The sequence below is a fragment of the Curcuma longa genome, chromosome 12, assembly GCF_044706935.1.
Source record: "Curcuma longa cultivar G26 ecotype Majalengka, Jawa Barat chromosome 12, ITB_CL_G26_1.1, whole genome shotgun sequence".
Classification (NCBI taxonomy): Eukaryota; Viridiplantae; Streptophyta; class Magnoliopsida; order Zingiberales; family Zingiberaceae; genus Curcuma; species Curcuma longa.
This window is the reverse complement of record NC_133872.1, coordinates 2223493-2247250: the sequence shown is the minus strand read 5'-3', so window position 1 is coordinate 2247250 and position 23758 is coordinate 2223493. Positions and strand designations below refer to the sequence as shown.

The 23758-nt window shown below is 40.1% G+C and overlaps 4 protein-coding genes across 5 annotated transcripts; 3 read left to right on the top strand and 1 right to left on the bottom strand.

The window, feature by feature from the left end:
- Positions 1–870: 870 nt before the first annotated feature.
- Positions 871–1419, top strand: LOC141843429 (putative invertase inhibitor). Its single transcript, XM_074731493.1, has one exon. The coding sequence runs from the start codon at positions 871–873 to the stop codon at positions 1417–1419; it is 549 nt and encodes a 182-aa protein (XP_074587594.1).
- Positions 1420–2020: 601 nt separating this feature from the next.
- On the top strand, positions 2021–4647 carry LOC141842773 (tubulin beta-7 chain-like). The gene is made up of 3 exons (XM_074730786.1): positions 2021–2445; positions 3529–3798; positions 3876–4647. Exons 1-3 carry the CDS (start codon positions 2052–2054, stop codon positions 4550–4552), a joined length of 1341 nt encoding a protein of 446 aa, XP_074586887.1. The 5' UTR covers positions 2021–2051; the 3' UTR covers positions 4553–4647.
- Positions 4648–5971: 1324 nt separating this feature from the next.
- LOC141843631 (cytokinin hydroxylase-like) lies at positions 5972–7819 on the bottom strand. Its single transcript, XM_074731679.1, has 4 exons — positions 7543–7819; positions 7231–7460; positions 6534–7148; positions 5972–6468 (listed from the first exon to the last, which is right to left on the bottom strand). The coding sequence occupies exons 1-4, from the start codon at positions 7817–7819 to the stop codon at positions 6034–6036; spliced, it is 1557 nt and encodes a 518-aa protein (XP_074587780.1). The 3' UTR covers positions 5972–6033.
- An 8759-nt stretch (positions 7820–16578) lies between these two features.
- Positions 16579–22199, top strand: LOC141843073 (polygalacturonate 4-alpha-galacturonosyltransferase-like). Of its 2 annotated transcripts, none has more exons than XM_074731103.1 (10): positions 16579–16851; positions 17906–17931; positions 18025–18084; positions 18448–18585; positions 18680–18788; positions 18875–18918; positions 19208–19542; positions 19609–19966; positions 20049–20636; positions 21690–22199. In XM_074731103.1, exons 1-10 carry the CDS (start codon positions 16692–16694, stop codon positions 21963–21965), a joined length of 2094 nt encoding a protein of 697 aa, XP_074587204.1. In that variant the 5' UTR covers positions 16579–16691; the 3' UTR covers positions 21966–22199. The 2 variants fall into 2 exon arrangements, with proteins under 2 accessions (XP_074587204.1, XP_074587202.1); XM_074731101.1 differs by having other exon boundaries at positions 18448–18594.
- The last annotated feature ends 1559 nt before the right edge of the window (positions 22200–23758 follow it).

Sequence of the window (23758 nt, the reverse complement as noted above, 5' to 3'; positions counted from 1 at the left end):
ATAAAAAAGTAATGGTTAATCTTTACATATTGTACATTTTAAGGCTGATTACTAACTTACATGTGACTTTATATCATGAAGCTTCTATAATATTAACTTTATATCATTTTATTTTTGTTTTTATATGATAATTTAATTAAAACAATATTTTAATAAATAAATAAATAAATAATGAGGAACTTCATAATATTCATTATATTTTAAATAAATATTATTTAATCATGATTAATCGTGTTAAAAACTAACAACTAAGTTATTGAAACTTAATTGCTAATTTCTACTGTGAGTAAAAGATAACTTGAAGTTAATTATTAATTTTTATACTATTTAATTATCAAATAATATAAAAAAAACTTAAACAGTGAAATGTTTATTTAATTTTAATTAAAAATAAATACTGATCTGACTTTAATTAAATGCAAAACGTCATCTAAATTTTTACCTTATAAAATTTATCCCTAAACCCTTTATAGAAAATTAGTTTAAGGACTAAACAAATGTATTTTATATTTGTATTAAAATAGATTCATTAGTTTCGCACATTGGCCAACAAATAATTTTATTAAAAAAATAAGAAAAAAAAAGAGAAGAAATTCTGTTCCACGTGCATGCCATTGCGGTTCTGAGCAGCCGAAATTGAAGCCAACGAGTGCGTGGTTAAGCATCGTCGCTGGCTCAACGCTAGACTCGCTTCTCCTCATCAGCAATGCCTCGATCTCATATCCCCTATAAATTGCACGACAACTTCCTCCGATCCATCGCCGCAAGCAACAAATTAACGAAACCTCCATCTCCACCCTCATCTCCCACAGATCGGTGATCCATATATAGCTCTCCGATTTTACTATATATATATATATAATACTCACCATGCAGCACGTTCTTCTGTTCTTCTTCTTCTTCTCCCTCGCCCTCTTCCTCTCCGTTAACCACGTATCCGCCGCCAGCCCTCCGCCCACCTGCGCCAGTACCTCCAACATCAAGGACGCCTGCAAGCTCGTCGCCGACAAGTACCCCGCAGTCGGCTACGACTTCTGCTTCAAATCGCTCAAGAAGTTCCCCTCGGGAGACCTCCACGACCTCGCCTTGGTCGCGACGCGGACCGCCATAGCCCACGCCGCCAGTGCCGAGTCCGAGATCGAGGAGCTCATCGACCTGGAAACAGAGCCCGCCGCCAAGAGCAGCTTCGACAAGTGCCTGGACGCGTACGCCGACGCCGTGGAGCGCATGCGGAACGCGGTGGACAACATCGCCGCCCGCGTGTACAAGAAAGCCGATCAGCAGCTCGGGGATGCCGTCGCCGCTGCGAAGAAGTGCAAGACGGACGGCAACAACAAGGGGGCGCTGCTGGCGCCGGCGGGCAGTGACTACGCCAAATTGGCGAACATCGCCAGAGCCATCGTCGTGTCCTTGGAGTGAGCGATGGCCCTTTTTCTGCTTTTATTTGGCCTTCATTTGCTTTCTTTTCTTGCTTCATTTTGATCCATTTCGTTTAGCAAACATAAGGATCCGGTTGTTGTTAGGGTTGGCGAAGCATTTTTAAATAATCCGTCAAAAAAAAAAAGCTATGTAGACTCTCTTTTCAGGCATTTCCAAATATTTAAAATAATGCACAAGGAAACAATAGTTGGAGTTCATGTAGTCTATCATTTTCATGTATGATGCTAAAATTACAAATTGAATATTCGGTTTATCAAATAAATAAATAAATAAAATTAGTACTTAGTTACATTTAATGAATTTGAAGATAAAGTTAGAAAGTTAATCCTTGGTAATTACACTGGAATCCAAAATCTTAAAATGACCATATCGGCCCCAGAAATTATTTTCGAAATTCAAAATTCCCGCCTAAAAGCTAACGTCCGTTATGTTGCCGTCTCATTTTCTAGGGCAAGACGGCGATGGTCCCGGTTTCGCTCCAACGTCCGTCATCTTCCCGTTCGATCTATTTCACGATACCAAATAAACGCTTCGCCTCCTACCTCTTTCTGCGCTCCTCTCTTCTTTTCCGTTTCTGATCTCTGCTCTCTGCTGCCATCGTTGACGCCGGCATGAGGGAAATCTTGCACATCCAGGGCGGCCAATGCGGGAATCAGATCGGAGCTAAGTTCTGGGAAGTGGTGTGCATGGAGCACGGGATCGACGCAACGGGACGCTATTGCGGAGACTCGGAGCTCCAGTTGGAGAGGGCGGATGTGTACTACAACGAAGCAAGCGGCGGTCGTTACGTTCCGCGTGCGGTGCTCATGGATCTGGAGCCGGGAACCATGGACAGCATCCGCTCCGGGCCGTATGGCCAGATCTTCCGACCCGACAACTTCGTCTTCGGTCAGTCGGGCGCAGGCAATAACTGGGCCAAGGGCCATTACACGGAGGGAGCCGAGCTCATCGACGCTGTACTCGACGTCGTGAGGAAGGAGGTTGAAAACTGCGATTGCTTGCAAGGTCCGGCCCCGATTCTTTTTCCCCTTGTTTGCTACTCTTCAATTAAGATGCCATTTTGTTCTCATTTGTGGGTTCAATCAGTCATTCATGTGTGAGGTCGTAGATCCTTCATCGTTATTAAGACCTTGTTAAAGTTCATTTTAGAATTTGTTAGGGCTAATGCTTATTTGACATTGATAAACACGATCTACATATTATTCTAAGGTGTCGTCGTCTAGTTGGTATGTTTCATTTATTAGCAGAGTGTTAATTTTCTTTAATCTGTGGTGTCAAATATAGTAGATTGTTTATCAGGATAGCGGAAGTTTCTTCACTATTTAAATAACTCTACATTTTCCCCTTCTAATTGTTTCTCTTATAGTGAGATTAGCTTAAATAATTCATAGTTTTCATAGTTGTCTTATCAAATGTCTGCCTTCGATTTCAACTGTGTATTATATAGGTTAACCTTGATGAATTTGAAGTCATATAAACCGCAAAGATGAGATAAATGGTTTGTGCATTTCCATGTTTGGGTACTTCCCCCGGTTTTTGTATTAGTTTCATAATTACTACTGTTTATTTTCCATGTTTACTGATTGCAACCATGTTCTTTTTCTAGTCACTTGTATGCATATATGGGTTAAATTCTACATGTTGAATATGTACAATTTGCACGATACTTATAGATCTTTCAAAATGCGGAAGGTCTCATTTATCTTGGCTGATTATTGATTGTTGTTTTCTCTTTTTTTTTCAATAGTTTATTTGGTTGGTTTGAAATTAGCCAAGGGAATCTAGGCACATTCTAATTTATAAGACTAGTAAAAAGATGATCATTTCTGATAGGAATTAGTAGTTTATGTTCACGAGCTTATGCTTTTCTACAAAACAAATGCTGAGAAAGCACAATTATTTCTGTTTTATTCTGTTCAAATTGCAGTGAAATTTTGAAAATTGCAAAATGTTCTTCTCTTGATCTATTTATTCAATAGGATTTACTATTTTATATTCTATAGTAACTTGACAGTTTGCAATTAATGATCCTGGTTGATATCACAGAATTAGCTAAACTACTACTATTCCTGTCGTCACGTTCATTAGGTTTCCAGGTTTGCCATTCACTTGGAGGTGGAACTGGTTCTGGCATGGGAACGCTACTAATATCAAAGATCAGGGAAGAGTACCCAGATCGCATGATGATGACATTCTCTGTCTTCCCATCCCCAAAAGTATCTGATACAGTCGTTGAGCCTTACAATGCTACCCTGTCAGTTCATCAGCTAGTTGAGAATGCTGATGAATGCATGGTGTTGGACAATGAAGCTCTCTATGACATATGCTTTCGTACTCTAAAACTCACAACTCCTAGCTGTAAGTATTTGTAATTTAATACTTTTTGTCCATTTCATTAAAATTGACATTTTTTTTTGTGTGTTGAACCTAATCAGTCGGTGACTTGAACCATCTGATATCGGCCACCATGAGTGGGGTTACTTGTTGTCTTCGCTTTCCTGGGCAACTCAACTCAGACCTTAGAAAGCTAGCTGTTAATCTCATTCCTTTCCCTCGTCTCCACTTCTTCATGGTTGGATTTGCTCCTCTTACATCGCGTGGATCTCAGCAGTACAGAGCTCTCACTGTTCCTGAGCTGACGCAGCAGATGTGGGATGCTAAGAACATGATGTGTGCAGCTGATCCTCGTCATGGCCGTTATCTGACTGCATCTGCTATGTTTCGTGGTAAAATGAGCACCAAAGAAGTTGACGAGCAGATGCTTAATGTGCAAAACAAGAATTCATCTTACTTCGTGGAGTGGATTCCAAACAATGTCAAATCGACGGTTTGTGATATACCTCCAATTGGATTGAAGATGTCATCTACATTTATAGGAAACTCGACTTCAATTCAAGAGATGTTCCATCGTGTTAGTGAGCAGTTTACGGCTATGTTCCGAAGGAAAGCGTTCTTGCATTGGTACACTGGAGAGGGTATGGATGAGATGGAATTCACTGAGGCTGAAAGTAACATGAACGATCTCGTTGCTGAATACCAGCAGTACCAGGATGCAACAGCTGACGACGCCGAATACGAAGACGAAGAAGGTGACTATCAAGAGGAATCTTGATATTTCCATCATGTTCCGTCGTAAGCTTAGGTAACTTTCAACCTGAGATGCTTCCATGTTGTGTTATGAACTTTGCAATTCAGATCCGAATACTGTCTTTGATCATTTAAATTGTTGGATTTACGAAGTCATTGCCTTTTGCTTTTGAGTTGCTATGCAGTGTTTCTGTTTTGCTATCTCTATATTTATATGTATATCCAGTGTTCCCTTTTATCTAGTTTCTCTTATCTATGTCTGATTACACAGATTGATACGAGAATATCAAGTTTTATCAGTAGTGAAAACAAGACAAATATGTTTTCAAATTAATAATAGTTGCTATTGTTAACATTAATTTAGGTAGTTAGTGAGGCCTGTCTTGACATTAGTTTGAGTAACGTTTTGGATTTGGTGGAATTTATCGCTACTTGAGTTGAGAATCTTAAACATCTGACCATGTGAATACATATGAACATTGATCTAACTACTTAATAATTGTTTCAGTTATGGTATGTACAGAACGCATAAATGGTTGACCTGCTCATATGTACGCATCGCACACACCAAATAAACAGCTAGGTCGTCGCTGTCATTCTCATCCTTGTGATGCAATAATACAAAATGCTCTCCTTTAAACTGGCATGCTTTCCGATGTGAAATCCATCCGTGGATATTGACTAGATTGATCCATATCGTTGTGGGACGGTGTGTGTTCAGTGGTCAAAAAGTAGAAAGACTAGGACAGTGGAGTAGATGTGATCGGACAAAGACTAGAGAAAACGAATAAGAAGTAAAGTTCAAAGTAAATTAATGCATTCCTTGTAGGCTAGGGCATAAACAAAAATAAATGCACGACCTTATAACTGAGTGAGACACTGAGGTTTCAATCAAATAAGGTCAAATAACAAACACTGACAAGGTCAGCAAGTCAACTTGTTTTGAGTGCTGAAGAACCAGTCCTTTTCCCACAGCTAGTCCAATGTGGAGACAGAGAAGCAAACACGTATGCATTGAGAGGAAGAAAGGTGCTTTCAGAGTTTCAGTGTCATGAAATGACATTATTTAGGAGAAGAAAGGTGCTCGCAAGATTAATTATTTTGGTGACTTTTTAAATCGTGATATTGGTGAAGTTGATGGTGCACAATAGTTTTTGTTTGGCATTAATGAAAAATATGAAAGTTGTTATATTTAATTTCATGAAATAAAGGGAAATTTTCATCATCAAATAGTTTTCATATAGAAAAACTATTCTTTTCAAAGGAAAATGATTTTGATACAATATGGCTTCTAAAGTTATCATTGAATTCGATCTTATTATTATTTTATGTGTGTGATAAGATTTATTTTCCAAGTGTTAAGTTGTGATACAATTTTCTTTTTCTATATTATATTATTGATTTTAAGATTTTACATTTTTTTCGTATACATATAAACTTTATATAATAATTTCAATTAATTTGTCATCAGCTGAAGAACAATGTCATCTGAAAGTGCCTCTGTAGCTAGTCTTCAACGTTGTGAAGAATGAGACGCACTCCGCAAGAAGGACGGAGTGAGAGCATGATCCGCGGCGCGTGATCGTTCGCCGGTGAAACCGACAGGAGAAACCGGCGAAGGACGAGGCTGAGCACGACCTTGAACTCCATGGCGGCGAGGTTGCGCCCCACGCAGGTCCTCCCCCCGAACCCGAACGGCAAGTACCCCATCCGGTGGTTGCACCCACCGTAGAACCGATCCTCCTCGAACCTCTCCGGCCTGAACTCGTTCACGTCATCGCCCCACAGCTCTGGGTCGTGGTGCATGCCCACCACGTCCACCCACATGTTCGTCCCCTCGGGCACCACCACGTCGCCGACGCGGACCTCCTCCCTCGCTTGCCGCTGTACGTTCGGCGCCGGTGAGTACAGCCTGAGCACCTCGTTCCACACCCACCCCATCTGCAATTGCAAGTCTTCTCATATTGATTTCCACCACATTGAAGGATTTCTTTCATTTGATTTACCTTTGTTAGCTTGGAGAGCATGTCGGAGTCGAAAGGACGCCCGCCGGAAACTCGCGCGATCTCTTCCCTGAGAATGCTCTGCCACTCTGGATGCAGAGCCAGCAAGAGCAAGGCCCAAGACAGCGCCAGCGCGGTGGTCTCATGGCCAGCGAAGAAGAAGGTCTTGCACTCGTCGACCAGCTCCCTGGCCGTCAACTTCCTCCCTCTCCGATCTCTATCCCCGGCCTCGAGGAGCTCTCCGAGCAGGTCATGCCCCTTCCCCGGCGTGGAATCACTGTTTTCCTGTCGTCGGGAACGGATGATGTCGTGGAGAAGCCGATCGACGTCCTTCCCCAGCCTCCGCGCGTCGTAGGCCTTCTTGGCGCACAGGATGTCGCCGAATGGGACTCCGACGAGGCGGCCGGACCGGAACAGCATCTGCTGCAGCAGCTGCAGCTTCTGGAACACCCGCTTCCCTTTCTCCTGGCCGACGCCGAAGCTGGTCTGGGCGATGATCTCCGCCGCATTCTTGGCGATGCCTTTCTCCACGTCTATTTCTTGCCGGCCAGCCGCCACCTCGTCGCTCCAGTCCTCCAATAGCTTCTGCGTCGTCTCCTCCATCACCCTTATCATTCTCTGCAAATGAATCATACACATACACATACAAAAATCAACAGTACGTCAATCAATATACCGATCGACGACCTTAATTACGTACCTTGAGATTGGCGGCGGAAAATGCTGGGGCAACGATGTGTTTATGGCGAGCCCAATCGTCGCCTTCGAGCATGACAAGGCCACGTCCAAACATGGGCTCTCTGTCGAGCTTGAACACATTGGGTTTGCCCCATTTCTTCCCCATCGCACCAGACGTGGCAAGTTTGAGGAACTCGGGGTCGGCGATATACAAGAAAGGTTCCGTGCCGAGCCAGTAAATGAAAACCTTTCCTGCACATGCATAGTAGTACTTCACTCTAGCTATCAAAAGATCAAGATGGGAAGTAGAAAAAGCTCGCTAATTACTCCTCACCATAAGCTTTCCTCCATCTGGAGAAATAAGGGAAGACAGAGGAGTGTATATCGTGCAGGAAATTAGAGGGCCTTTCAGTCTTCTCCTTGCTCATTTCCATGAGGTTTCCCAAGGGGAAAAATGGAGGAGGGCCAGAAAAACCGTTCCTTTGGAGCCTGCGCCAGGTAGCTGCCGGAGAGAGCCAGAAGACATTGGCGATGGCTGCTGCAAGAAGCAGGAGGAGGAGGAGAAGAAGAAGGCAGCCGAAGTACAAGAACAAATCGTAGTAGTAACTCATGAATACTGTAATATTGAATATATGTTCTCTTCTTAATTTGCAGGAGACTGTACCTTTTTATAGAGGAGGGGAATGCGTTGAATTATGATGTTGAGTTTGAGGAAAGGAACAAAGTTCACCTATAGTGCATGCCAAAACAAAAAACAAAAAACAAAAAGAAGATATGAACTTCACACGAGAGCGTATATGAAACCGCGGATGGAGAGGTCTTCGCGAAACCGGCCCCGACCAAGCATCGGTCGGCTAGTGGAGCAAGACAACGCATAATTTATTTCGTGATTGATTGGTGGATAAAAAAACAAAAGAAAATTCATCGTGCTGTTAATCTCAGGGGAAAAAAGATAATCTTTATTTTATGCAAATAAAGAATAAAAAGTGTTTTTTTTTAATTAAGATGTGTTACTATTATATATTATTTATAAATGATATTATTTTAATAAATAATATAAGAGTAAATGTTAACTTTGAAATTTGATGAGAAATATTAAAAGATAATGAACTAATTATAGTTAAGAGTTTTAAATATTTAAGTTGATCTTTATAAAAAGATGGAACAAATAGAACAGTTGAAAAGATACTTCTGAAGTTTAAAGAAATATGAATTAAGCATAATAAAAATAATAGAGATGAAAATATAGATGGATAAAAAAAATAAAAATATTAGAGAAAAATTAAGATGGTATTAGTTGAAGAAAATTTTTGAAAGAGTTTTTAAAATGGTATAAATTTATATTTAGATGATTAATAAATGTGATATAAATTTATGATAAATACATGTATAAGTAAGAGGAGAAATGCTATGCTGCGCGACGGGTATTTACGCGATCTGTGTGTGACAGCCCCGACCCCCAGCCACTCTTGCCGTCGTTGCCACGCCGTCCGGCCACCGGAGACCGTCGGATCGGGCCTGATTGACGGCCCACTCATTGGCGCGCCGATTGACTCCGGATTCCGACCGGATTGTGTTCGGAATCCGATCGAATTCGATCGGAAATCGCCGAACCAGCGCGCGGGCCACTGTGGGCCAAATCGCGACCGGTTTCCGACCAAATCGCGGCCAGAGACCAGTCGAGGAAGGACCGCCAGCCGTCGGCGATCCTTCCTCGGCCGGTCTCCGACCACGATTTGGCCCACAGTGGCCGCTTGCTGAATGCGACGGTTTCCGACCGAATTCGGTCAGATTCCGACCACAATCCGGTCCGAATCCGACGTCGGTTGGTGCACCGACGAGTGGCGCGTCGACCAGGCTCGGTCCGGCGGCCGACGGTGGCCGGACGGCGAAGCGACAGCGGCGGGAACAGCGACGGGTCGGGGGCTCGCGGCACTGTGCATTTCCACTTTTGAACGGTCCAATCTTCACGATGACGCGTGATGGACGGTAATCCCGCTGTCGCACACGGGCGCGTATGAAGCCGACGCGCAGCATAGCATTTTCGTAAGTAACATAAATAAAAAAAAATAGTAATGATAAAATAAATGATAATGTAAGGAAGGATCGAGATCATTATATGGGATTAAAGATGGATGGTTGGTGGTTTTGTCGTTATTCAAAAAAGGCAAAGGTTTAAAAAAGCGTGCTTACGTCACCATTTTGCAATTCTGCCATCCATCGTTCTTGTTGGAAATTGGCACAAAGTTTGGAGAGCTAATTCAATATGAAATTCTAGTCTTCGACTCTTGTACCCGACATTATTAGCTTGATGAGATCGTCTTATTGTCATGACCGCATGAGTCATCATGTCTGATTGAGAAGGAATCGTAGCATATTTGGTCTTTGAATATCTGATATTTAAAGTTTAAGATTTAGAATTTAAGATTTATTACTAAATACTTATAAATAATTTGAATATAAAAATGGATCAAATTCTTTATAAATCATGGAAGATTAACTTTTAAGGATGGTATAATAATAACTTTTTGAAATAAAGAGATATCAAAAAAGAAAAGAAAAGAACCATTGAAGGAGTCGATAGATGAAGTTAATAGATGGAGTCGGTTGAAGGAGTTAATGAATTTGAGTTACACGTTCCTTAGCTACTCTTCTTTTTTGATAATCAGATGATCCGACTTCTTTGCGGTAACTGTAACAGATCTGAGTTAGGGAGAGATGATCTAATTTCTTTCTATAACAGATTTGAGTTAGAGAGAGATGATCCAACTTCTTAACGGATTTGAGTTAGGAAGAAATGATCTAACTTCTTTTTTTGGTTAGAATACCATGTGTTATATACTTTGACCAAGTCTCAAGTTTTCTTATGTGGTAGAAATATTGACTATGTCAATATTTCTAACCTTCGGATCACAAGTCCCCTTCAAGTTTAATCGAAGGAGAGTGTGAACTGATTGACTAGACTTGTAATAAGAAAAAGAAATTTTGATAAATAAAATAACAAAATGTGTTTATACTTGGTACAAATTTTTCAACAAATCAGCCTTTGAAATCATGCCTTAAATTCATAAAATGTAATCCAATAGTGGCGATTAATCATTGACATCCATAACCTAGATCAACCGGGTTTCCCCTTTTACAAGTTGGGACTTTTCATTGCTTCTTCACTCTTTTTTCGATGTCTTCTTTCTTCGGTATTCCTCAACTATTCCTGCCTCTTCCTCTTCAGTGAGTTTGATTTTTTCAGTAAGTTTTCTTTTGACCTTACTTGGGTTCCCATTTTTCATGCTCTTTTTTGCGGTTGGTCTTGTGGGTATTCAATAAACATGGATTCATCTTTATGGTTTGAAACAACTTCATCAATTTATATGGAAGCTAATAATAATGTCATTCAAGTTAATTTTGAGATACCCTCTGATTTTCGATTACTAATGTCAAACTCTACACAACACCCTCATTAGCCGTCAAAAGGGTTTACTATTTTCTTTTTTGGATAGATGTCGGGTGGCCTTCGATTTCCAATCCCTACTTTCTTTGAAGAAATTTCTAAATATTTCCGCACTCCATTGCATTAATTGGCTCCCAATTTTCTTTGCCTTCTTTGTGGAGTATTCATGGTATTTGATTATTATGATTTGCAATTAACACCTACTATCTTTCACTATTTCTTATATCCAAAGAAAAGTGAACTATGTGTCTTCTTTTTCACTGCTTGTCCAACCACATAGTTTTTAGAAAATACCCTACTTCAAATAAATTCTGAAAAACTCAATACTTTTTTTTTATCAAACCCCCTACCCCATTTACTTGGCCTACCATTGGGAGACAGATGTGCCTCCACAACCAATATTAGACCCTTATAGAGAGAATTTTGTATACTTTGTCTCATGGCTGAGTTTTTATCTTTTCATCATTTTGATATCTCTAAACTTATCGGTGATGATACCCTCTACTATTTTAAACTGAGTCCTATGTAAGCTGATATCGACTATTCCATTAGGTGAGTTAGCAAAAAGTATTATTGATTTATTCTAATAATACCTGACTAAAAATGGTTTATCTTATATGAATAGAAAATAGAATGTGGAGGGCATCTCTTATCAAACACAGGTATGTATTAAATAGAAACATATTAGCCGAGGTGGCTACACAAGTAAGTGCAGACTCTGAATCAAGTCCTCACCCCTCTTTGATTCCACCAGTTGATACCCAACTACAAGAACCTATGGAACTTGTAACTATTTCTGAGGAATATAATGTACCTTTAATTCCTCGGAAAAGAAGTCGTTTATAAAGAAATCCTACTCAACCAAGTTATTCCAAGGTGATTTTAAGTCCCAGTCAATCGTCAACCCTTCTAGTACAAACATCAACCCCAGCATCACCTGTTGCAAATCTTGTACCTCCTTCTGCAAAAATCTTGACACCATCAATTCCTATATCAATAGTTCCTTCACACAGAGAAACTACTACCTCGATACCAATATCACTTCAAATAGTAGGCTAGATATTAGGGCATCAAACTCTCATGCCTTTTGATTTTGTTCCTTTTTAAACTATTGAATGGGCTCCTTTTCAATTAGTTGAATTGGAAGCCGCCAGAAAGCTTCTATCTACAGTGTTGGCAGCCAACATGATAGAGTACAATATCAAGGTAATGTCAAAAGGATTGAGTTAGATTATTTTTTTAGTTAACTAAATGTTTCTAATTGTGTAGATATTAGTCAATCAGAATGAGTTTCATAAATGCCTGTCACAATCATCATAAAATATTTAAAAACTGCTGGATAAAGAAGCTCATCATCTTGATCTTATTAAACGATTGAACAATGAATTAAAAGACAATGAGACCAAAACCAACTAGTTATCTAAAAAGTTGAGGCAAGTTAATCAACAACTAATGGAGGCACTACAACAAACATTTGTGATGCACACTGTCTTGGCGGCCACCAAAACAAACTATGAATCAGCAAAACTTGAAATAGTCTCAGAAAAAGAAAAGAATAAAGCCAACCAGATTGAATTAGAGCAGCTTAAAGAGAAAGTAAAAGAACTGACCAACTATCAATCTGGAGAGAAGAACGCTAGGAAAACAAGAAGCAATAACTTTTGAAGTTTACCGAGTTTTATGATTTACTAGGAGTACAAACCAACTTTATTTTCAATTATGTTTACAAAGAGGTGGTGAAATAATTTAAGGAGGCAGGATATCCCCTAGAAAGAGCTTCTACCAACTTCTTAAATCCGAAATCTCTGTTTGATAATATTCCTGATCCTCTATCACACTAATCACATGATTGAATATTGTAATTAACTGTTTTGATTAAAGTAATGATATTTGCATGTAGTAGGATACACTGTATCTTCACAAGGATTTATGCCTTGGTTGGTTTTGTTAACTCTATTATCCTACGTTTTATCATATTCATGTGGAAGGCATCATATCTTCTGCAAAAGGTGGAATTCACCACCTAGCGGCCTCACCATCATGTGTGAGGAGGTAAATCAGAAACTGCAGTTGGTCACACCTATTGATTGTCCATATTGTTCTACATTTGTGTGTGAGGGGTGTTCATATCACCATCATGTGTAGGTCGCATCATTCCACGTCTGGTTGCCCATATTGTTCTACATTTGTGTGTTATATCACATGTTATGTAAATCTACGAGTCATATACTAGGTGTGATTAAGCTAAAAAGGTTAACATGACCGAGTTGAGGTGCTTGAGATGAAGGGGTGGTCAACATGATCGAGCTGAGGTGGTTGCTGAAGAGGTTGACCTTTGTAGGAAAGACTCCTTAAAAAAGATCAACCTTTGTTAAAAAGACTCTTCAAGGGGAGATTGACTTTTGTTGGGAAGACTTCTCAGGGGAGGTTGACCATTGTCGGAAAGACTTCTCGAGAGAGATCGGTCTTTGCTAGGAAGACTTCTTGAGAGAGGTCGTCTTTTATAGGGAAAACTCCTTGAGAGAGGTCTTCTTTTATAAAGAAGACTTCTAGGAGGAGGTCGGCCTTTGTAGGGAAGATTCCTCGGGAGAGAACAATCTTTATAGAGAAGATTCTTTGGGAGAGATTGACGACTCGGCTGATCAAGTTGGCTCGCAATTGACACATCACAAAGTCAATATTGACCAAGTCTCGCATTGTGCCACATAACTCCTATGTTGATTAAGTTATGAGTTCGTCATGTGAATCCTTACTCATCTCCGCATCAATATATTTCCTTGCACTGATTTTGCTCATTGTTTTTGAATTTCATCAATAAGTAATTCACCATCTAAAATGCAATTGCAACTAATATTTTTTTTTTCAATTTGGTTTAAGTTTTTAAAGGAGCAACTGGACTCGTTGCAAGTTTATAAAAGATTAGGAATATATCTATATATTTGATGTGAAATATGCTAGTTTTATATTTTATTCTCGGTAATTATCATATAGATATATAAATTTTTTCTCTATGTTCTTTAACAAAAACTAGAAGCAACGTAACTATATTAATCAAATTTAACTCTAATTCTATTCTTCTTGAGGGGCGTGCGTATTCCGATTCATGACATCAGTTATTCCAATCGAGCCAAGAAATCCAACTTCCTAATCGATATTGTAGCAGCGATAACATCGTCAAGGAATGTTCCTGCTGCAAGGTTTCAGAGGCAGACCGCATAGGCACAGATTGCCGGCGTAAACCCTTGCGGAACGTTTGCTGAAGAACTCTCCCCGTGGAATTCTTCCGCAGAGCTTGTTGTTCCTGAAGTTGACGCGGGCCAAGCTCTTGAGCCCCTCCAACCCGCGCGGGATCGGCCCCACCAGCCTGTTGTAAGACACGTCCAACACCTGAAGCCCCTCCACGAGACGCAGAGTCGACGGGATCCTGCCGGTGATCTTGTTCTTTGACAGATCCAGCGTCTCCAGCTCCTGCAGGTTCGAGATGTTGCGAGAGATCTCGCCGCGGATCTCGTTGTTCGACGCGTTCAGCCGTCGCAAGGTAGAGTTGAGAGGGAATTCCGGCAAGTTGCCGGTCAGGTTGAGCCCGGCGAGGTTGACGTCGGTCAGGTTCTTCCGGTGGAGTATCCAATGCGGGATGGTTCTAAGGGTGAGATTGTTGTAGGAAAGGTCGATGGAATTGAGAGCGGGGAGGCCCTTCTTGAAGCTGGCAGGGAGGCGTCCTGTGAGCGCGTTGAAGGAAAGATCCAGGTTTTGTAGGGCAGGAAGGTTGGCTATGGATTTGGGGATGAAGCCGGAGAAGTTGTTGTGGCTGAGGTCGAGGGATTGTAAAGTGAGAAGCGTCCCTAAGCTTCTGGGAATCTCTCCGGCGAGCCTGTTGTTGGACAAGGACAAGTTCTTGAGGGAGGAGAGTCTGTGCAGGAGGGAAGGGAGTTCACCTTCGAGGTTGTTGTCCTCGAGGACAAGCTGCTGGAGTTGGCTGAGCCTTTGGAGGCTCCTGGGGATGCTTCCGTTGATGTGCTTGCAGCCGACGAGTTCGAGCACTCGGAGGGACGGAAGGAAGCCGAGGGCAGGGGAGAGGGTGCCTTGAAGTTTGAAGCCCTGGGAACAATGTAGCTTCAAGCTGGTGACGGATCCGGTGGTGAGGTTGCAGCGAACGCCCTTCCAGTGGAAGCAACAATCTCGGGCGGGTCTCCATGTGGAGAGGACCTTGGTGGTGTTGTCAGAGACGCCGGATTTGAATTTGAGGAGGGAAAATTGATCATCGGGCGAGCAGAGTTTGGGGTTGGGATGATGGGCGTTTCCTGGATGGAGAAGAAGAGGGGGGAGGAGGAAGAAGAGGAAGAGGAGGAGAAGTTGCTGGCTCGGCATCTCTGCAATGGCAATGCAGCTCTGCTTCACGGTACATCTCGTTATAAACCTTTAATTGGACGTTACTACACATCCTTTGCAAACTCCAGCTTGTGTTTACTAGTTTCAGAAACCCCCACTGGCAAATTAAAGGAATTACTTGAAACCGATGCACACACTGGATCAACTAATTGCCAATTAAATGTTGTTTCCTGCAAACTGGAAAATCCAAGTTTACAGAGCACTACATTGCACAAGCAAATCATACTTGATAAACATGGCTTCTAATCATCCAAGTCAGCCTGTTGCTGAGTGAGATTCTGAATGGGATGAATAAAAAAAACTACATTCGAACAGCTAACGAGCAATAAGGTTATCAGAATATCTCCTAAACCACTGAAACCTTTAATTTCTACGGATCCAGAGGAACGTCAATGACATGGCGGCGGCCGGCCGGCGACGACGCCAGGTCATTCCGGCACAGCGGGCACGTGGCATGTCTAAGGAGCCACGGGTCGATGCACTCCGCGTGGTAGCCGTGGCCGCACCTTGGCAGCACCCTCAAGGTGTCGTCGCCGCCGAACTCTGCCAAGCACACGGCGCACTCCCCTGCCTCCTCGCGTCCCCACCCCGCGGCTCCGAACGGCACGAGCAGGAACGAAGTCACGGTCTCGGAGCTGAGTCCCTGCTTCTTCTTCATCATCATCCTTCGCGCTAGATTCTCCTGCTCCTCCTCCGAGCCCGAGCCGAAGGAGACGCTCAGGAGCGCGCCGACGATGAGGAAGGAGAGCACGAAGAGGAAGATCTGAGGGAGGGCTTCGTCGATGCATGAAGTCGGATGCGGCGGAGCCGCCGCGGTGGTCGGCGGGAAGCTATTTTCCATCGTGGGTCTCGAAGCAAGGAAGCCGACAAGCAAACCTTTAAATAGGGTGGAGGTCATTACTCACCTACCAGTCCATGGATCCTTTGCCAGCTTTCCCACAGTTGCGAGAACGGCAAAAGAGAATGTCTGCAAAGGGTTAGGAGAAATAGCAGTTTGCATGGGGTTCCGATCGACGCCATCTGTGCATGTCAATCGTCTAACCGTCGGCTCTCGCGGAACTTTCGTCTTCCTCTTCAACGACATACTGTGGCGCGCCAGAAATATAACGATAACCTGTTGAAAGCGGGTAAAGAAAGTTAATACGTTGGCTATTATTTTAGATCCAACTGAACTTTCAAATTTATTAATTTGAACGTTAATATATATAATTTTTTAAAATATAGAATATATATATATATATATTAATATTAATATTTATTTATTAATATATTTATATTTATTTTAGTGTTAATATTCATTATACATTTATACCTGTCATTGACAAGCAGTAAAATAAGAATAAAAAACAAATAATATTTCTGCCCAAAAATAACATTCACCGGGATCGTGTTGGCAGTTCTGTGTGAGAAACAAATCAGCACCAAACCCAGGATTCCACCATGCTGTGGACCCCACCCGTCGGGAACCTCTGGAGCCCTATTTTATCGGGTCGCCCGTTCTTCCACTCGTTGCTTCCTCGGCAAGACGCTAAGCCCGCAATTCCCAATCTCGTCGAGAGTTGAATAGCAATCGTGTTCCAGTCAAACACAGTCGCCGTCTCCATTTCCCTAATCTTCCCTCTCCGTGGGGGTTGGATCCATCGGCGATGCCGCAGTCCAAGCGGCTCCTCTCCGCGGGAGGCGGCGGGAGGCGAAACGGCGGTGGAGGCTGCCGACCTCCCGTCGTGCCGTTTCTCTTCCTCTGTCTTCTCGCTCCTTTGCTCTTCTTTGCGACGCGCGGCAGTACTCGTATCCCCAGCTCCTCCAGTGAGTCATCAAGTTCTCACCTAATCTTTCTTGTGTTTCGAAGACGGAAGACTTTTATCTTCTTTAGTCGGCCCTCAGTGAGGTTCAATATCTCACCCCTTGGAACACTCAGATCTGAATCGAGCTTGTCTGCTCGGTTGCTATTTTGAGGGTTCTGTTTTTAGAGATCTTGAAATTATGATGGACCTCTGTCCGCTTAGATCCGGCTCTTTTCTCGTTTACATTGCTTTTCTACTCGTTTTCCCCGATTATTTCTTGTTGCTTCCGCATTCTGAATTTATGCTTAGTGCATTTTCAAAGAATTCCAAGTGATGTATACCTAAACCTGGCATTGGCATTTTCAAAGAATTCCAAGTGATGTATACCTAAACCTGGCATTGTTAGTTTGGTATTGTTGAATATGAATCAATTATGTCCAAGGACATGAAACCTAAAGCAGAAGACAAAGAAAGAGCTGGTGTACAATTTTTTTTAATAAAAAAACTAACTGTGGGGTGAACTGAGGTTCACTCGAGTTTTATGTTTTGAGTTGTATAGGTTACTTGCAAATAGAACTGTATGGAGGGTATTACTATTAGTTACTGCATGCTAAGACAACTATACTGCAAATGAATGGTTTTCTTTAAATTTAATAAGCTGATAGAAAATACTAAAACAGGCACAAACTTCTGCTATGCATATATGCATCTTGTACAAGAAAATACATTAAATTGATAAACACGCCATCTGTATCTTCTTTTCATTCTTTTGTAAAAGTATTGAATGATCATGTCAAATTATATATGGATCGCGTAACTTAAGTATGAATAATCATTGGATTACTTAGCACAGTCATCTATTTGTTATCCCTTTTCAGTAACTATGGTTATGTTGGAAACCTCAACTCAGATTATACGATGCAGAGGGGTAAAAACTAAATGGAAGATGAAGAAGATGCGCTAGATATTACTAAATTATACTCTTGAGAGAAAACCCACCTTTTATGCTTTTCAGTAGAATATTTTCAGAAATTCTGGATACCATCTAAGTTATATTTTTCTAATTTTTGATACAGGGACTTCAGGCTTCTTAGGAAGAAAGGTAGAATCACATTATTTTTTCTTTATTGTTTTACTTGTCAAGACACTCAGCTCTATTTTTTCATTATATCCATACTCCCTGACTATTATACAGACTCCGGGTTGGAAAGAACAGTTGATAATCAAGCACTTGAAACCAATTCTGACAAAAGAGGTTAGTTTCTTGTAAGAGATGGTGAAATTAGCTTACTTGGTGCCTCTTTTATGTAGTTTGATAGCTATTATGGAATCTTCACATTGCATTTCTTACTGGAAAGTAAAGAGTTATATCCAAATGTTTTAACTTTCTTTACTTTCTGTTCTGTGATTCCTTTAATTTGGTTCAAGTTTATAGTGCATGATTTTTATAGGATCTGTTGCAGTTTTAGTGTTGATAATTTTGGCTGTTTGATTCACCTAGTTTGGGTTCCATATATGTGATTAAACAACATGCAAGTTTGTTTTCCTGACTAAAAGATGAGGCTCTACTGCAGTACTGGTTATATGAATTCTCAAGTTTATTTGTTCATTGTTCCAGGTGGTTGATTTAATATCTGCAAGCCAGCGTGAGATGGGACAGTGGAGTCTTGATTATCTCAGAACACACCATATATCTTCTTCATGGCAAATTGATGGAGCTGGTATTGTTGATGTTGATAATTCAACTGTGACAGAGGTGAATATGGTATTGGCTCTGTTCACAAATTATCAAGTTTTATATAATGTGCTACTAAGTGTGTATACTGATTTTTCCTATCTTCATCTTGAAGATACCTCAAAATGCTTCAACTGTTGAAAAAAGCAATTCTGCAAAATCGGATGATGATGCCAGGGTTGGTTCTGTGGGGACTAAGAATAAAGATAGTAAAGAAACTTTGGGTAATATTACTTCATTGTTTCTATTTACTTAAGTTTTTATCATATCCTGCATAATCAAGTGAGAAAATGAGTTCCCATTAATGCAGATGGACATGAACGTGTTGACTCACCTGCGAAAATTGCTAGAAGGGTAACTTGTTTGATAATTACTTCTTTCCTTTGTTAGGTTCTGTCATTTTTTTTTTGTATGACTTTGAAGGAATATTATTCATTTTAAAGATCAATATTACACTTGCCTGGAGGAATGGAATTTAGAAGTACAATGACCATTTATAGATTTGATCATGTACTAAGAAATGATTTGGCTTGGAGAAAATGTTGCACTTGCTAGGACTATCTGACAATCAATAATTGCTTAATTTATTCATCTTAACTCATTTTTATTTTTTTTTTATTTTTGCTATGTTCTTATACTTTAGCAAATGCGAGAGAGGAGACGGGAAAAGAGAGCAAAAGAGTTGCTTAAGCAGGATGATGAGACATTGGTTAGACTTGAAAATGCTGCTATTGAACGTTCAAAAGTAGTGGACTCTGCTATCCTGGGAAAATATAGTATATGGAGGCGTGACAGTGAAAATGAAAATTCAGATTCAACTGTTAGGTTGATGCGTGACCAAATAATAATGGCTAGAATCTACACAGTACTGGCTAAATCAAAGAACAGGCTTGATCTTTATCAGGAACTACTGACTAGCATTAAGGACAGCCAACGTGCAGTTGGTGAGGCCAATACTGATGCTGACCTCCATCATAGGTGAGTTGCCTTTCCTTTTTCTTTGATATGTAACAATTCTTCTAATTTAACATGCAAAATGTTCAGTGCTCCTGTGAAAATGAAAGCAATGGGTCAAGTATTATCAAGAGCTAGAGAAGCATTGTATGACTGTAAGGCAGTGATTCAAAGGCTTAGAGTGATGCTTCAATCTGCAGATGACCAAGTTAGGAGCTTGAAGAAGCAAAGCACATTCCTTAGCCAGTTGGCTGCAAAGACAATACCTAATGGCATTCACTGCTTATCTATGCGCCTAACTATAGACTACTACCTCCTCCCTCTAGAGAAAAGGGTGTTTCCACGGAGTGAAAATCTGGAAAGTCAAAACCATTACCATTATGCTCTCTTCTCTGATAATGTTTTAGCTGCATCTGTAGTTGTAAACTCAACAATCATGAACGCTAAGGTAGTATCATTTTCTTTCCTGATTTGATGTTTTAAATTGATTATTCACCATTTTCATGCACATATGGGTATTCTAATTACAGGAACCAGAGAAACATGTATTTCATCTTGTGACTGATAAATTGAACTTTGGAGCAATGAACATGTGGTTTTTATTAAATCCTCCTGGCAATGCAACTATTCATGTACAAAATGTTGATGACTTCAAATGGCTGAACTCTTCATATTGTCCAGTTTTGCGACAGCTTGAATCTGCTGCCATGAAAGAGTACTATTTTAAGGCTGATCATCCAACAACTCTGTCAGCAGGTTCTTCCAATTTAAAGTACAGGAACCCAAAGTATCTGTCTATGCTGAACCATCTCCGGTTCTACCTTCCAGAGGTTTATCCCAAGTTGGATAAAATTCTGTTTCTTGATGATGACATTGTTGTCCAGAAGGATCTGACTGCATTATGGTCTGTAGACCTTAAAGGAAATGTCAATGGTGCAGTGGAGACATGTGGTGAGAGTTTCCATCGCTTTGACAAATATCTCAATTTCTCAAATCCTCATCTTGCCCGTAATTTTGATCCCAATGCATGCGGCTGGGCTTATGGGATGAATGTGTTTGATCTTGAAGAGTGGAAGAAGAAAGATATAACTGGTATATATCACAAGTGGCAAAATATGGTAAGTTAAAGGAAAGTTTCTTATCATTTATTTTTAGCTTCATATGATGTTTGAAAAAATGATGGATATCATGCTTAAATAAAAATGTATATAATAATCATTAGCTTTGCTAATATGTTGCATAATCACTTGCTTCGTTATTATTAAAAATGAATATAATAATCATTAGTATTGCAAATATGTTACATAATCACTTAACTTTGTTGCATAATGGTATACAAATTTACATTAATTTTGATTTAGCATGTATTCTATATGAAGTATAGATGATTGCAATTGTACATGATGTTTGGTTTAACTTGTATTCTATATGGAGGAGGATAAATGATTGCTACATATAAATTTACTCGAGCATTGGTTTAACATGTCCTACTAATCATAATGTATGTAAATTCTGACAGTTTGTTTATGCATGGTATTTATGATTATTCATGTGTTTGATTACTTGATTACTGCAACTATAGGTCTGCACTCTTAGAACACCTTTTAGTGTATTTTTACTCTGAAGATCACATCAACAAGATTTATTTTGTTTGCTGAAAAAGTTGCCTTTCTGTAAAATTCTTTTTTACATTCACTTTCGATAGCTAATGCACTTCTCTTTCAAATCACATGTATAGTTCTCTTTATCAATCATACCTTAATGCAGGTCACTCATGTTCCTACTTCCTAATGGAATGGTAAAATATCGAACTGAAATATAAGCTTTTGAGCCAATAGACAATAGGAAGCCTATTGGACCAATTATTTTATTTGTATCAAATTTAGAGCTTAGTCAGGAGGTATTCTGTTTCTGTGATGTCCTGTTACCTTCTATTACCTTTCAATATTTTGTATAATGTTGATGCATCTATGGTCCTTTGGCAATTTAGATCTTGTACTTCATAATCTGGCTATGAGAACCACTATGCCAATTTCCAGCTGCATTTCTATCATTGATTACTACATTCATGTCCTCTCATTGACCATTGCACGAGAAGACAACTGTACTTTAATCTTCTCTGTTTGTACGGTTTAACTCTTTCTTTTATTTACTACCTTTCTGGTGTTCAGAATGAAGACAGGGTCTTGTGGAAACTTGGGACTCTTCCTCCAGGACTTTTGACATTCTATAAGCTGACACATCCTCTGGACAAATCATGGCATGTACTTGGTTTGGGTTATAACCCTAGTATTGATCTCTCAGAGATACACAATGCTGCTGTTATCCATTACAACGGGAACATGAAACCTTGGTTGGAGTTGGCAATGACTAAATACAGGCCATACTGGACCAAGTACATCAAATATGATCACCCTTATATTAAGGGCTGCAAATTGATAGAGTAGAATACAGTTTAGTATGAAAAATGTTCTCTTGCCTGGGAGGATGTTAAGTTGGAGAATGAAAATTTTCCTTTATTCTCGGGACGTGGCATTCCCCTTCCAATGTAAATGCCCGCTTGTTATTCTTGGCCGTTGGAGATTCTCCTGTGCTCTTTTTTTTTTTTTTTTTTTTTGTATCAGAACGTATAGCTACTCTGACAGTAAGAAAAGTACAGTCTCTTTGATTCTCTTTGTTCATCTAGATTTTCTGCAATGGATTGTGTGAAAATCTTTCCCTTGGATATTATTAGCGATTGTGCAGGGTGCAGACTGCAATTTTGCTATGCTTGCATATGACACTTTGTAGGCCAAGATCGTTTGTTGTAGTGCATTTTTTCATGGAGCCGCTAAGACACCATAGATACACACCAAAATAAGGGGTTTTGATCCTAATAAATCATTTTTCCATTATTAGCGATTGTGTACTTTTTGAGTTTTGATCCTTTGTCACTACTCAGACACCACAGGTGCAAACCAATCTCACCTTAGCGTGCACTGTCTGCTTAGGACATCTAGTTCATTGATTTACTTACAAGGATAACATAATTCCATCTCACCAGAAAAATTTATTTCATTATATTAACCTAGAAACTTTGAGCTAAATCCTCCTCGCCAGTTATTTTGGTCCAGAGATCTTCAGAGAGATTTTTTTTTTTTGTTTTTTCTTTCCATCCTAAATTGCATAGTTCCTGGTTAAATAAAACGTCCAAAACTGATGTTTACTAAAGATTGGTAAAATACCTCAAACTAAAATCTGTATAAAATGAAAGAAAAAGTATGATACAGCTGGTTAAATATATGGTTCAAATCCACCTCAATCCACAATCTTTCTCAGCGTGGATGAAGGAAAATAGAACTGAACACTCCATGTCTGGTGTTCTTTGGGCAACCGAAACTCTCCTCAAAATAAAGACGTCTTTATGCTCCCTTTCCTAACTCCAAGATATGATTTAAGCATCGAAGTGGCTAAGTTAAAGTCTGTCTTGACTTCCATTTTAATTCTCATCAAGTTTTGACTCAAAATCTCATTCATCGTCTGATGATCACAAGAAGCTCATCCACCTCTAAGATCGTTCATCGAGATCCACAAAGCTCCTTCGTCGCCATATGACAGGAATCCGTCAACCGCGAAGATGCTCATCAATGGTTCACCCTTCCAAGTCTCAAGCAAGAGCCGCTATTATCATTTATAAACATATATAATTTGTTGAAGGAACCTATCATTCAAGCAATATAGACACTCGCGAATGGTAAATGCAGGATTAAAAAAAGAGAAATAAATTAAAGAGCATATGTCGCTTGCTCAATTTGTTAGTGTCGGGTATAAAAAAGGCAGTAGTAGATGAAGTTTCTTTATCTGGTAACAATCTGCAGTCTTCCATCACTTGCAAGGCATGCAAGAACTTAATCTCGTTTCAAGTTTCAACTCCCACCCAATCAATAGTATGTTGGCTAGCTACTTATTACTTACTACTGACGATACGATGACAGAATCCAATCAAAAACTTGGAGAGTTTTCATCATGATATCTTTAATTTGATATGTCACGCACAATTCTATCAAAATCTTTGAATAAACAATTTAATGCATGGCGTTCCTTTCTTGGCTTGAAGTTGAAATGGCCAATTTCATACCTTGGGCTTCGCTTGAACAAATCAATCGATCAAAAAAAGAAAAAAGCTTCCTTTACTTCTACTCTAGCCATTTCTTTGAAGCCATAAATGAAACACTATAAATACCACCACCTTGTCCAATTG